The sequence below is a fragment of the Ambystoma mexicanum genome, chromosome 6p (assembly GCF_040938575.1).
Source record: "Ambystoma mexicanum isolate Mex_15411 chromosome 6p, UKY_AmexF1_1, whole genome shotgun sequence".
In the NCBI taxonomy this organism is placed as follows: Eukaryota; Metazoa; Chordata; class Amphibia; order Caudata; family Ambystomatidae; genus Ambystoma; species Ambystoma mexicanum.
This window is the reverse complement of record NC_090935.1, coordinates 1,266,694,271-1,266,708,008: the sequence shown is the minus strand read 5'-3', so window position 1 is coordinate 1,266,708,008 and position 13,738 is coordinate 1,266,694,271. Positions and strand designations below refer to the sequence as shown.

The 13,738-nt window shown below is 47.2% G+C and overlaps 1 protein-coding gene across 5 annotated transcripts in view; it reads right to left on the bottom strand.

Annotated features, from left to right (window-relative positions):
- Window positions 1–13,738, bottom strand: part of KDM4C (lysine demethylase 4C) — a 3,084,728-nt gene that overhangs the window by 1,775,596 nt on the left and 1,295,394 nt on the right. For all 5 annotated transcript variants that reach the window (XM_069625930.1, XM_069625928.1, XM_069625929.1 and 2 more), the window contains one exon: window positions 1,617–1,754. In XM_069625930.1, the coding sequence (XP_069482031.1) occupies window positions 1,617–1,754 (138 nt within the window). The remainder of the gene's footprint in view (window positions 1–1,616; window positions 1,755–13,738) is intronic.

The following is a 13,738-nucleotide window of genomic DNA, read 5'->3' as shown; positions in this document are numbered from 1 at the left end:
ATGGCAAAGTGCGACTTGGGTCTCCTAGGATACCCTGTGCAGGGGGGTGACTACACGCCCCCTCATATTTAGCCCACCTAGACACCCAGGCGCCCAGAGGAGGGCTTCTTGGAAGCCCGCCAAAAGACAGTGAAAAAAAAAGGCAAACCTGGTTTGCAGCGCAAAGTAAAACACAAGAGGGACTTTAACAAAAAGAAATGGCGAATAAACCCGACCGGAGCCAAAAGAAAGAGTATTTGGTCAAGCGGCTTTATGTTCGAGGCTAATATAATAGCCTAAAACAATACCACATTTATATAGTTTAATCACAGTAGAAAAGTTAGGGTAGATACCATCTGCCACCAGCCAAGTCTAAATGTTAAAAGAGCAAAACAATGCTCCAGGAGGGACAGATAAAAAGGGCTAAGGATTAACCCTTTGCAATAGTCCATGTAAAATGGGGTGTACTAGATCTGTGGTTATTTGACCATGTAAAGTTAATGGCAACTTTACCCTTTTCTGAGGGACAGTAGTCAGCCCCAGAAATGGAGTCGGTGGGAAGTCTCAAAGACACCCCTGTGTCACTGCACTGAAGGTGCAAAAAAGTAAACTCCAGAAATCCAGCAAAGCTGCTGAGGGACTCATTAAGTAGGGAAATTAGCCATTGAATGAGAATTCTCCCTAACACTCCTGGTCCTATGCTTCCTCGTCACAGTACTGCCGACCATCCGCAGCCTCCCATGGTGTGAAGGGGCCCATCTTGATCCAGGCTTGTTGTATACTGTTGTATGATGGGTAAGTAGGTGGTTATACCTCCGGGAAGAAAACAAAAAAAAAGTTCCTGAGAGGGAGGCAGAGCCTCATAGGTGAGTATTGTGATGAGGAAGAGTAGCACCAGGTGTAATGAAGATGACCGGTAAGTAATCGGAGCAATCATTACAAATAAGTTGTCTGCATTAATAAAGGAAAAAAATTACAATGCATTATTCCAAAAGCAAAGAAAATTCAGAAAGCACTTCATGCTCATCACAGCAGCTATTTTTGTATCACAATACAGTCACAAAAGACAACAAACGCTGCTACGGTACGTAAAGTACATGACCGAGTTCTTTTGATTACCCCACAATACTTAACTTCCTTCTATAATTAACCAAGTCTGGTGATCTTTAATCACAGATTACGTACATAGGTATGATAATAAGGAAAAAAAAGAATCCCATAATCGCAAAAGTGACGTACTTTCAATGTATTTGAATGGGAAATGTTCCCCAATAGGCTGTAATACAGGCCACAGCTTATCACTACAAAGGTTTTCAATCAATAAGGGGAGTTTAAACCACAGTTTTCAGAAAATACGTCATGGTAAAGAGACACCCAAAAACTAAAGCAGTGATACAGAGCATCCCTCCATTACTACGGCAAAAGTTTGGAGGAGTCATTAAACAGCTCAGCGGTACAAACTTGCAGCTATCGTTTTTGCGCCTCTTAGTTTAAAGGTACAACGCATGCTTAATAAATTCGACAAAAGTAACATCGGTTACGACATTTGTATCCCTGTTCATTCAGCTTGTTTAGTTGGATGGCATCTGAGGATCACTAAGACCCCCAAAAAGTGCACTAATGCGCTCTAAACTTACCAGTTTAGACATTTTTCCATAATCAATCCACCTCACTGAAGCAAAGTTCGTGGACTCCGCACAGTTGAACCCATGGTTAAACCCTGCATGGTAGCCATATGGAAACGTGATCATGAACTCTCCTGCCTCCTGCGTGACCTAAAGAGTGGAAATCAACAGGTTTAAAAAAACAATGTACACATTTAGAAAATAAACTATTTTACACCAGACCGTCTAAAGTGGTCTTATAGAACCTAAATGCATCTTCAATTTGAACTACAATTTTGTTTCAATTAGAGAGGAATACGCTTTAATCGCTCACAGTATAGCTTACATTTTCTCTCAGCTGTGCACTCGGTCTGTTGCTCATTATCTTCATATCACCGACTCTCGTTGCAATAATCTCTCCTATACACTGAATACAGTAGTGATCAAAGGGTCAGGGCATACTCAAAAATATGAAAAAAATGACCCGTTGGCACTACTGTGCAGCAATTTTAAAAAACGTATGTCGAGATACTTCAGGGAAAGGAACAAAACCAGGTACGTTGCCTAATTAGCTAGTTCTGCGGCACATCTAATCATACTTGCCAACATTCTGTGACCAAAACGATGTGGGATTTTTCAAGTTTCAAAAATAATACTTAGCATAACAATGACATCACAGGAAATTACAAAACATACATTGTTGGCACCACTGGAGCATTCTAAAAATGCACAACCCATCAAACAGCACAACATGGAAAGTTGCTCAAATGTGTAATTGTGAATGATAAGTTAACACCAAATTCAATTAACTAATTTCACAGAAAATAATCACACAGAGCTGGTAGGCAACGTTTGTAACTGCCCTGTAGCAGCAGCCCGGGCAGTACATATTTATTCCAGCAGTGCAGGTTGAAGACTGAACAACATGGAGACTGATACACTACTCAGTCTGATAGGCAGATGCTGTCTGATGGTGGTACGCTCAGCCACTTGCCTTCACTGGTGGTTCAACTAAGGTCTGTCCCGGCAAGAGTGCAGGGAAGAGTCATGTAGTTGTCAGGTCAGTGGATTGATCTGAGACCATCATTCAAATTTATCACATACCCTCCCAACTCAGAGACAGATTAATTGCCTTAATCACAAAAGACCAGCCACTGTATAAAGCAGTAGGATCAGTTGCCCAAATCTGCAAGTGGTAGGACTGCTTAAAAAGCAGTAGACTACTGCCTAAATCAGTAGGGTTGGCAAGTATGCTTTAAGTTTACTGCATTACTGTTGCAGAGAACTGTCACCTATGGTTATGCTTCCAATGTCAAAACCTACCTACACTCTGAGCCTGAACGTACCCTCTTAAGGATAGGATACCATAAGCTAACAGTAGTGAATAACTTCAGTGTAGCTCTAGACAAGACATTGGCTGCAGAGGTACAATTGTAAAGTACAGTGCAAAAGAACATCCAGCACGTTCGACTCAAACATCGATAGTGGCTGCCAAGAAAATGGAGACTCCTAACCCCCGTGGCCAAGAATGCTAAGTTTTATGCCAGAACACACAAAATGAACCAAGAAAAGACTGTTTATCTGATGGCAGTCTAACTGGAGCAACACTAACAACAAATGACATGTTGTTAGGCAGAATCATATGCAGTACCCTTAGGGACCACTGCACAAAATTAAGACCACAAGTGGTAATACAATTTCACCTTTGGTACAAGCCTGTACTACACAGAAAGAGTGGTATTAATGGCTGAGCAGCCAGACTTATCTCACGAGCAAATGAGCAGTAGTAGAGATTACACAAAGGACTACAATTACTGTGACTCAAGCAAACACTGACTCAAGGTTTCTGGTTAAAAAATATAAGTACATATTTTTAGACCATCTGTTCATAAAACACCACTTCTACTAAAATAAAACCACACTTCAAATATACTACACACAACCAATTCCCCTTGTGCAGAACAATTCAAGGTAAGTACATTTGGATTTGACAGACAGGTGTGAAAAAAGACGTTACCGGGAATACATTTGCAATCACTTTTTGACAGTAATGACAGTTCGGTCTTACTAAAGATAAGCGTACCCGTGGGAAGAAATGTAACCGAAGTCAAAACACACTTAGCACATGAATTAACACACGAGAATTGGGGATAAAAATCATAGGCAATACTTTTGTCAAGGCAGATAGAATCAGAGAGCACCTTCTAACCAGTAGATAAAAGTCAATAGGCCTGCGCCAGTGTCAAATGTAACAGGAGTCCTGTTGCCGAGGATCACACGGTTAGAACAGTTCACGATTCAAGATTGCCAGGAGTACTTAGATATTGTCACAGAGGGAGGCAAAAGTTATAAGAGGGAAGGAAGATGAGGGCAATCCTTAGGTGAGGAAGAAGGGTTCACCCAATTCCTCAAAGTCGGACACAGTACCTTATTCGTTGAAGAAAGCTGGTGCCACGGCAGTTGTTCCTGGTAGTTCCTGCAGACTCATGGTTCCTGGAGCTTCAGTCGTGGGGACAAGAAGGACGACGTCTGGAGCAATCTAAAAGGTGCGCTCCTTTAAAACAGGAGAGGCTCTTCAGATGGCTATCCGGACCACCACTACAGCTGCGTGCAGCGATTTAGACCAAGAAGAGGATCCTCTGGCTGTGGAAGGTGAGGTGGTTGATCACACCAGGCTCAAGGGAAGAAGACTCTGGACTGGATCTTCTCTGTCGTTGAAGGGTAGATAGCTCAGGACTGCAGCAGGGCTTCACCGGTACTCAGGAGTTGCAGCAGCCGTCTTCTTCTCCGCTTCTCTTCGGTTCTTGCAGTTCCAGTGGCGACTGACTTCCAACCCAAGAGTCCTGCCTTTTAAGCCAAAATACCCCATTCACACAGCCTGGCTGTCAATCACTCAGCAGGGGGGTTGTCCAGCCCGGACAACCACCTCAGCCAATCGACACACAGTGCGACTTGGGTCTCCAAGGACACCCTGTGCAGGGGGTGACTAAACCCCTCCCTCACATTCAGCCCACCTAGACACCCAGGCGCCAAAGAGGGCTTTTGGACAGAGGCCCGCCAAAGGTCGGCGAACAAAGAAAGCAAACCTGGTTTGGCGCAAAAAGTAAAACACAAGAAGGACTTTAACAAAAAGAAATGGCGACTAAACCCGACCGGAGCCAAAATAAAGAGTATTTGGTCAAGCAGGTTTATGTTTGAGGCTAATATAATAGCCAAAAACAGTACCACGTATATATAGTATATTCGCGGTAGAAAAGTTAGGGTAGATACCACTGCCACCAGCCAAGTCTAAATATTAAGAGAGCAAAACAAGGCTCCAAGAGGCACAGACAAAAAGGGGTAGGAATTAACCCTTTCCAATACTCCATGTAAGATGGGGTGTACTGGGTCTGTAGTTTAAAGTGACTACATAAAGTTAATGGCAACTTTACATGTTTCTGGGGGACAGTAGTCAGCCCCAGAAAAATGGAGACAGTGGGAAGCCTCAAAGACAACCCTGTGTCGCTGCACTGAAGGTGCTGTGTAACACACAAAAAGTGGCGCTCATGGAGTGGTGTGGCTCCAGAGCCCAAGATCACACAAAAAGTAGAAATGCACATGGCAAAACACATGTAACAGTGGGAAAAAAGCTCACACTCTTACCAGGTGGAAACAAATAAACCCCAGAAATCCACCAAAGCTGCTGAGGGACTCGCTAGGTGAGGGAAATTAGCCATGAATGAGAATTCTCCCTAACACATGCTTATCTCTGACCACACACACCTTTAATTTAAACTTTAAATCTTCGGAGGCCACCTGTGGGTGCAGCAAGATGGCTGACTGCCAAGGAAGCTTTATATACTTCCCCCTTTTTTCTCTTAATCTACATGGATTTCTCAGCCCCTGAGGGGTCTTTTTGACGTCCCTAGGCAGATCAAGGGGTGGGGTGGTGGTGGGGGACACCTGCAGGGCGGTTTGAGGACTGGTGGGGGACAGATGACAGTGAGTGGGAGAGGCTGAAGTCCAAAGCCCCCCCCAGCAGAGGACACAAGGCGCTGCAGACAAGCAGCCCGCTGCCTGCGAGCTGCAGTAGAGTACAGGGTCAGTCACGGTGGTGGAGTGTCCCGGGGGGTCTACAGCCAGGGGTCACCCCATGGTGTTGCGGAGAGCGGTAGGCTGGGGCACCAAGCAGCCTATGGAGGTGCAGCGCAGAAACCTTCGTGTTGGCAGAGGGCTCCGATGTGGGCCTGAGTCTTCATGACCCATACCTGAAGGTGACGCAGCATCAATTGCGGCGCAGGACTATTGCAACCCCACTGAGGTGCTGCAGCGAATGGATTGGAGGCGAGGCCCGAGGAGAGATGTGGAAGTGACCTGAGACGTCACCTCTGTGGTCTTTGGTGAATCTCCCCACCGTGGGCCTGGAGTGGAAGTAGCTGCTGCCCTGAATATCAGGGCATTGGAGAGGTGGAGGTAGGGAGCAGGTAGGGGAGCCGAGAAGCGCTGCAGAAGGGGGCAGAAGTTCTGCACGCTTCCTCTGAGGTGTTGTGGTATAAGTCTAGAAACTACCCTAACAAAGTAAAGAAGCTATGCTATGTTGGCCGAAAACTAATCGCATTGTATGCCCTACATCGCCAATAGGGAATCGTCAGCATAACCAGAGGGTGTCCATTTTGTGCTGTAACATCCGCCATTTGCTTTCTCTTCCTTTCTGCTGAACAGCTTTGCAAAATGTATTTTATTTTCGAAAGCTCATGCACGAAGTGAGGCCACAATCTACATGTTGAGAGACCGGCCCAGACAGAAATGCCAAACAGTACAGGAATACATCGTTTTCCCCCCTCACAAGTCCTTGAAGGCGAGCAGAGAGGCATTTAAACAGTGGCCCAGGTGCCGGCCGGTCTCGCTGAAGCTGTAGAAACAGGCTGTTCAACATGAATTATACTTTTCCTAGTGGCCCCCCTTTGGGGCTCTCTCCTTAGATCAAGCTGACCTCTAGTTCACGAATAGAAACCAGTAGATAACACGCTTTGGAATGTGTCTCTCCTACGAACACAGTATCCTTGCTGAACAAATGCCTTATGTTCTTCATAACAAAGAACTATGTTTGCTTACTGCAAACTGCAACTGTTGCTAAAACGAGTTATATAGATTGGGAAAGAAACGTGTCATAATGTGTCATATTTGTCATAATTGTCAATTACTGAACCCTAGCTCAAGAAGATACATTATGGGCGGTTTTGATGCGTCACAAAGAGATTGTACGATTGTCTTTTTATATATATAATACTGTTGTAGAATGTTTGCTCTCTAACGTCTCACGAGGTCTGGGTGACACACATTGCAAGACGTTGGACCCAGTTGGCCGACAGTATTTGCTTTGCAATAAACCCTAGTACTTGGAAATCGAACCTCGTGTCTGTCGTATCACTTAGTGTATGGTGATTGTGCCTCGTTTTCAAACGCAAGGGTTTTCAGGGCCTAGCAGTGGTGGGGTGGGGCGGTAGGAGACACCAACCCCTGGTGATCCACTCTATGAGGGACGAGCCCCCACTGTTGAGCTGGTGAGGGGGCCCAGATGGAACAGCACAGGGCAGCGTGGTGGTGGTGGCTGGGATCCATGGAGCAGCTTCTGGCTCCCAGTAGAGGCCTGCTAGGTGTGGAGGAGGCCTCTCAGTGTCGCACATAGGTGGAGTGGTCCTGCATGGATGAGGCCCACATTGGACTTGCCAAGTTGCCTAACGGAGGCAGACCCGCTCTTGTATAAGAGTAAAAGACATTTGGCTTGGGAGTGATCGGAGCCCATTGGTGACGGGATGAGTTGGCAAATTACTCTGGATAGCTACCGCTACACTGGGAAGGAAGCCATGGCAACTTCTGGAGGGAGCAGCATTCAGGCAATTCTGGAGGAGATCAGAAGGATGTGCACAGATATAGGCACCAAGGTGGCGGATCGCGCTGGGAAAGTGGAGAACATTGGTGGAGAGCCTGGGGGTGAGGGGGGATTGAAGGCAAATCAAACATGGGTGGACGTTGTGGTGACCCAGCTGGATATGCGCCTCTCAGAAGTGGATCGAAGGGAGGAGGTGGTACACATTAAAATAGACATTGAGAACAGGGACAGGTGGTGCAATCTCAGATTTTTCGGGAGCCGGAGGAGGAATACCAGTCTGGCTGGTGGCTAAGGTACAGACAATCCTAGCACCGGTTCTTAACTCCAAGGAGGGGCCCCCCATGGTTCTGTTACGCTCACTTGGTTCCCACAGGGTTGTCGGGCGGAACTGGACAGCCGCGGTCTCCACCAACATGATGCGTAGTGCAGAGATGACTGACTGGACTGGCCCACCTAGCTTTGTCTGCTTGACCCGTAGAAGTAGTCTCCTAAAGGCGGAGAAAGGGAATTAGCCACCCATGGATATGAGTAATAGCCCCTCACTGCGTCCCCATTTATCACCTCTGATATTCCCTTTCACCAAGCTCACCTTATAGTTTTGAATGATGAGCTCTCCATCCTGCGAGGAACGCAGGGGCGCGTTGATGGCCAGTTACTTCACTGGCGTGAGGATATTGGAAGAGTTCTAGACAATCTTGGCTCCAAAACTCCTGGCGAAGGGCCGTAGGTATACAGTTCTAAAGAGTTCAAAAATGTCTGAATAATCACTCTTGTCCAATTCCTTTGTTTATCTTGCAGCTTAGAGCCAAATGAAGATAGTTCTGTGGCAGCTGAAAGCGTTCTGGTAAGAGTCTGTGCTATTCCACACTGTCCGTTAAATGATGCCAAAATTTAACTCACTGCTGTCTCTTTTCTTACAGGTGCGGCGTAAGAAGATTTGGCGTGCTGGTGGATAATACCTCCAACGGTAAAATCAGGTAAGTATATGGTGGCAAGAGATTGTCCTTATTTGTTTCCCCTCGGCTCACCTTGTTGTTTTCTTGTCCCTCTTAGGTGCTGGAATGCGGCAACTTAATGATGAGACAGCGCCGGATCGTAGAGATGCTGCGAGAAACGGTGAGTATGAGGCGGCACTGCTGCTGGCGATGCGCCGTTTTTAAAATAAAGTATTTTTCTCATGCAAAGATGCGATGAATCCGGAATCATGTAAGAAACCCAATAATGTGCTTGTTCTAACCTTTCTTCTTCTTTCTCTTCTTTCTAGGAGCTCTGGACTCGAGGCGGGCGTGGCACGAGGCTGGATGCTGACTGCAGGCATGGTGATCGTTACGCTGCTGGATGCAGAATAACGCGAAGCGTGTGCTGCCCTTCGGGCGTGGTTTAAATAGCCACCAAAGTAGTCCCATGTAAGTATTCCTCCACAACCACACCCGAGTAACAAAATAGTCCCTAGGTAAAGTAGTCCCTTCCAAGCCACACATGGGCTTGGATCTCTTGCAGCATGGTCTGCATCAGGTAAGTTTTAACATATGAGCCTGGCGCCTATGGCGCCAGGAATGTTCCCCTATATGAGCCTGGCGCCATAGACGCCAGGACTGTACCCATATAGCCCCTAACAAGGGTTGCTGGGTTTTCTCTGGGTAACATGATGCCTGCTTCCGGGGTTGCTGGACTTGTCTGAATGCCCGGGGTAGGCATCATGACAGGTTCTTGATCAAGCGCAGAGAGTGGGTGGAGGGGGCAGCGGTCCTCACTCAGTGCTGGGGAAATTTCATTAATACACGGATAAAGACTGGATTCTAGATAAAGTGAAAGACATGGAGTCCTTTAGTTTGACGGATCGAAGGTGGGCATCTACCAGGTCCTCTCGATTAATACTCGAGAACACAAGAAGTGCGCCCTCCTGACCCAATGGCTGAGAGTGTGGGGGATGGTCACTCCAACTGGGGGAGGTCAGGGAAAGATTGAGCTGTTTTTAGCCTTGCTCTCCTCCGGTAGGAAAGGGGGGGGGGCTGGTTGGGACTGTGAGAATGCTCGGATGAGACTGGGGAAGTTTGAATCGTTTTTGGGCATGGGGGGGTTTGTTGCAGGAGTTTTGGGGTCAGTGTGTTGGAGGGTCCGGGCTTGGAGGTTGAGTTTTGCTACGCTAGTTGGGGGTTGGCGAGGGTGGATATGAGGGATGGGCGGCAGGGGAAGGGACATTGGATTGTGTATGAGGGTGGAAGAGGGTTAGCCTTTGCTCCCTTAGCTGCTACAGGTTGGGCAGGGGTGGGCGGAACTAGGTGGTTTTATTGGATGGGTTGTTGGGATTGCGGAGGGGTGGGTCAGGGGTTCAGTTTGTCTCCATTGTGCATTCCCAGGAAAGGTTTGGCACAGATAAGTTGAAGTTAGGGGGTCGGAGGTGGGTGGGACTGAATGGAATGGGGGTGTGGGTTTTGTCCCTGGCAGTGCAATTCTTCACGTTGTTGAGGGGTGGGAGAATCTGGACACCTAATGGGGGACGGAGGGAGGGTGTAGGTATGTGTGTTCAAATGGAGGGAAGGGCAGTGTGTGTGTGACACGCATGGTACCAAGAGAGACACAGACTCAAGTGTTATAATTCCAAAAGCTTTATTTACCACAATGCTGGGGTTGGTGTAATGCCTAACTGGCCCCAACTCTAAAGTGATGGCTCCCTCAACTGTTGTTTCTAAGGGCTGTCAAAGTCTGAAAGTACAAAACCAAAATCCGTCTGTCTCTAAACCTATGCTTGCCATCACTCTCTGATAAAATGTGGTAGGAAGTCTCTTTAAAGGAAAAATAGTGATTAAAAAAGAAATATATACCAAAGCTGGTTTCAGGTGGTCTTCTCACCAGGTGTGGCTCGGTCAGTATCATCAAAGTTCAGCACAATCAAAAAGAGGTAGTTTGTTAACTATTCTCCACAAAGTTCTTGCATTCTTTGTAACAGCACCCAATGGCTTTGGCTCTTGGGGTATTTCCCTTCCCAAATTTCACTCTTTCCAAGTTTCAAATCAATCAAAAATATAACAGTTTCTTCCTGACTTCTAAGGGTTCCCTTCCCCAAGCTTATGCCTCCTTGTTTCATCAAAAAAAGTTCACCCTTCAGTTTCCAACACAAGTTCAGTTTAACAACATAGTTTCTCAAGGCCTCTCAGGGTTCTCTTCCCCACGCTTAGGAATCTATTGTTTTAAACAAAAGGTTCATATTGTCAAGATGTGCCTTTCTCTTGTTTACAGTTCCTTTCACACACAGCCTTCTCATGGGGTAATATCAGAGAATTTCAAAAACTTTAGGTTCTTGGCTCAATCTAAGCACGACCACTCTGATCTTTGGTCCCTTTCTGTATTTCCTGCACTTGCTTCTCTTCTATCCTTTCCTCTTTTCCTCTTCCAGGTGCTTCCTGCACCCCTTATTTATCCTCCACTTTGTTGTGCTCACTTGCACCTTCTTGTTTTCTGTTGGCTTACCTTGCACCTGGCACATTCCCTTTGGGATCACTTTCTCTTCACTGTGCCTCTTGCACATTCATTTATTTGTTTCTGTGCACCCTTGCACCAGTCCTTTTCCTTTCCATGCCTCGTGCACACATGTTTCGCTCTTGCACCTTTCCTTAACTTTGGGGTCACTAGCACCATTCTATTCACATTTATGCCTTTCCTTGAAATAATACTGTCTTCGTTTTGGCTGGGGCAATGCTTGTGTTTAAAGTATTTCTTCTTTATTACTTGCAACTCAGACCCCTTTGGCTTTTCCATATAACTTGGCTTCTCACTACAAGTCCCACAATGCCCCTTTCCCTGTGGCCAATAGTGAACTTTAAGTTCACAAAATGATTCATACGTTTGTTTTTCTTTCACTTTCTGCTCTGTGCCGCTTTTTATAAATTACCAGTTAGTAGCATGCTCCTTTGTTTCTCTTGCTTACTTGTGTGAAACTCACCGGGTAGCGATGCGCTGGCGAGCGGTCTCTCAGGGTATCTGGGATCGAGGTCAGGGTCTCACCACCTGCCCCTCAGGAGCGACACATCGCAGGGGAACGAGCACTGTTCCGCACACCGCCAGCAGGACACATGCTACCTCGCTCCAGCTCCCTGGAGCCAGAGCTCCCTAGCCACACTGCAGCCCTTCACAAGCACCGGGCCAGCGTCTCGGCATGCTGCTCTCCCTTGGATCCTCCAGGCTTCTCTCCTCGCAGCCACCTGGCCCCATGGCTCCAATCATGATTCACAGCTGCCCCGCTTTCCGGTCAAAATCAGTGTTTGGACTGAGAAGGGATCCTCTGCTGGCCTCAGCCATGCAGCCTGCCTTCTGCTCTCCCAACTACTTCTCCGCCTGCCCTCTCAGCAGTCTCGTTTTATACAACTGTGTTGAATCAATGGACTGCAGGTGTATGGTCAGGGTTGGGTTTACCTGACCTCCAATACTCCAATTACCAGGACATGCCTGAACTTCTGTCCTGAAAAGAGTCAAGTGGAGTCAGGTGTGAGTGGTCAGTGTCAAATGTCTGACCCTTCCCGACTATTAATGGGACAACCTAATGGTAGTAGGTAGCAGTCCTCCCTCTGTTTCTCAAGGTGTTTCTCATAGGTAATCCTCACTACTCTCGGTTGCCTCCTCTTCTTCCCAGAATTAGTCAGAAATGGAGAGCGGGGGATGGAATGGGATTGGCAATATCCCATGAAGGCTGAGGAAGTGGTTTCTGATGGAAAATGGGCAGAGCGAGAATACCATGTCTCGCCCTTGGGCATTATCCTCCCAATCCCCTGTGACCCTACACTCAGGTGATCCTCCCTCACTTGTTCACCCCCAGGGTCGGGATCCAAAAGCGATGGGCCTTCCCTGGCCACCTGAATGGAAGAGCCTGGGGGAGTTGGCGGGAGAATACCGTCTCTGAATCTGGGGGCGGGGGGTATTGGGGTTTGTGTGCTGTTGTCTTGTCATTCCGAGTAGGTCACCTGGTAGAAGGCTTGGTAAGGTGACCAGCGGGCTCTTGGGTAGAGGGACTGGTTGGGACGAGAGGGGTGGGGCAGAGTGAAATTCAAGAAGCTCAGAGTTGGGGGTGAAGGCGCTGGGTTAACAGTGGGCTCCCTGAACGTTGGGGGCCTCAAATCTCCTTTTAAGAGGTCTTTGCTGATAAGGGAGTTTAGGAGACAGGGAGTGGGGGGGTCCTATGTACACAAGAGACCCACTTTATTAGAAGGGAGGAGAGAATGAGTAACCGGGGGGGGGGGTTGCAGAATCTTATTTTTCCTCTGGGCCGATGGGAAAAGAGCAGGGATAGCTATTCTTGTGGGACAGGGGTGCAGGTTTGAGAAGAGACTGATGCAGGGTGTAAATGGTGACATTGGTATCAATTTACCAATGTAACACAGGGCAAGGGACCTTTTGTGGGGAGGCTCCTCCAACAATTCACGAAAGGGATCCTCCTGGTGGATGGTGATTTTAATATGATCCTGCTTTCCAGTGATGGAAAAGCTGAGTGCAAAAAGGGGAGGGAGGCAGAAGCGGTGGGGAGGGCAGGGGGTGTTGACAAGAAGGCACCTTTCACTTTTATTTTGTTGGCCCATGAATACTTCAAGGATAGACTGGCTCTTGGTTGATGTGAATATATTACATGATGTTCAGAAGATGTCAACCGTGGTCAGACCATGATTTGGTGTTAGCAGTGGTGAAAGAGAGGGACAGAGGGTCCAGACAGGGGGTTGGATTTGCAATGACCATTTCTTCAAGGAAAAGGAGGCAGGGCAAGTGTTACTCCAGAAAATACAAGAGAATATATTGAACTCAATAATCCCAGAGAAGTATCTATCGACATGCTGTGTGAGAGCTTTAAAGCCACTCTGGCGGGGCAGATCTTGATAGAGATGGGACAACGGGGGGAAAAAGAAAAAAGAATCTGGGACAAGAAAGATAATTAAGGCCCCTGGATTGGGGTGAACATGGGGGCTAGTGTGGAAGACTGAAAAAACTTAAAGAGTGTAGGACAGAGCTGCAGGCATTAATATTATACAAAACGGACTGGACCCTTAAACGGCTTAAACAAAACTACTATGAGAAGGGGGAGAGAGTGGAAAAAGCTTCTGGCGTGGAGGTCATGTGCCCAAACGAAGGCCATAAATTACTAGTTACTCACCTTAGTCCTTTCCCCTTTCTTGCCGGATAGGTGCGACATGTGTCCCCCTGTACGCCAGAGTGCGCAAGGTGTGCCGAAAAGGAGATATCATCCAGCGTGCACATAAAGGGGTCAATCTCCTTAGAGTCCGCCCAATGACAGAACCTA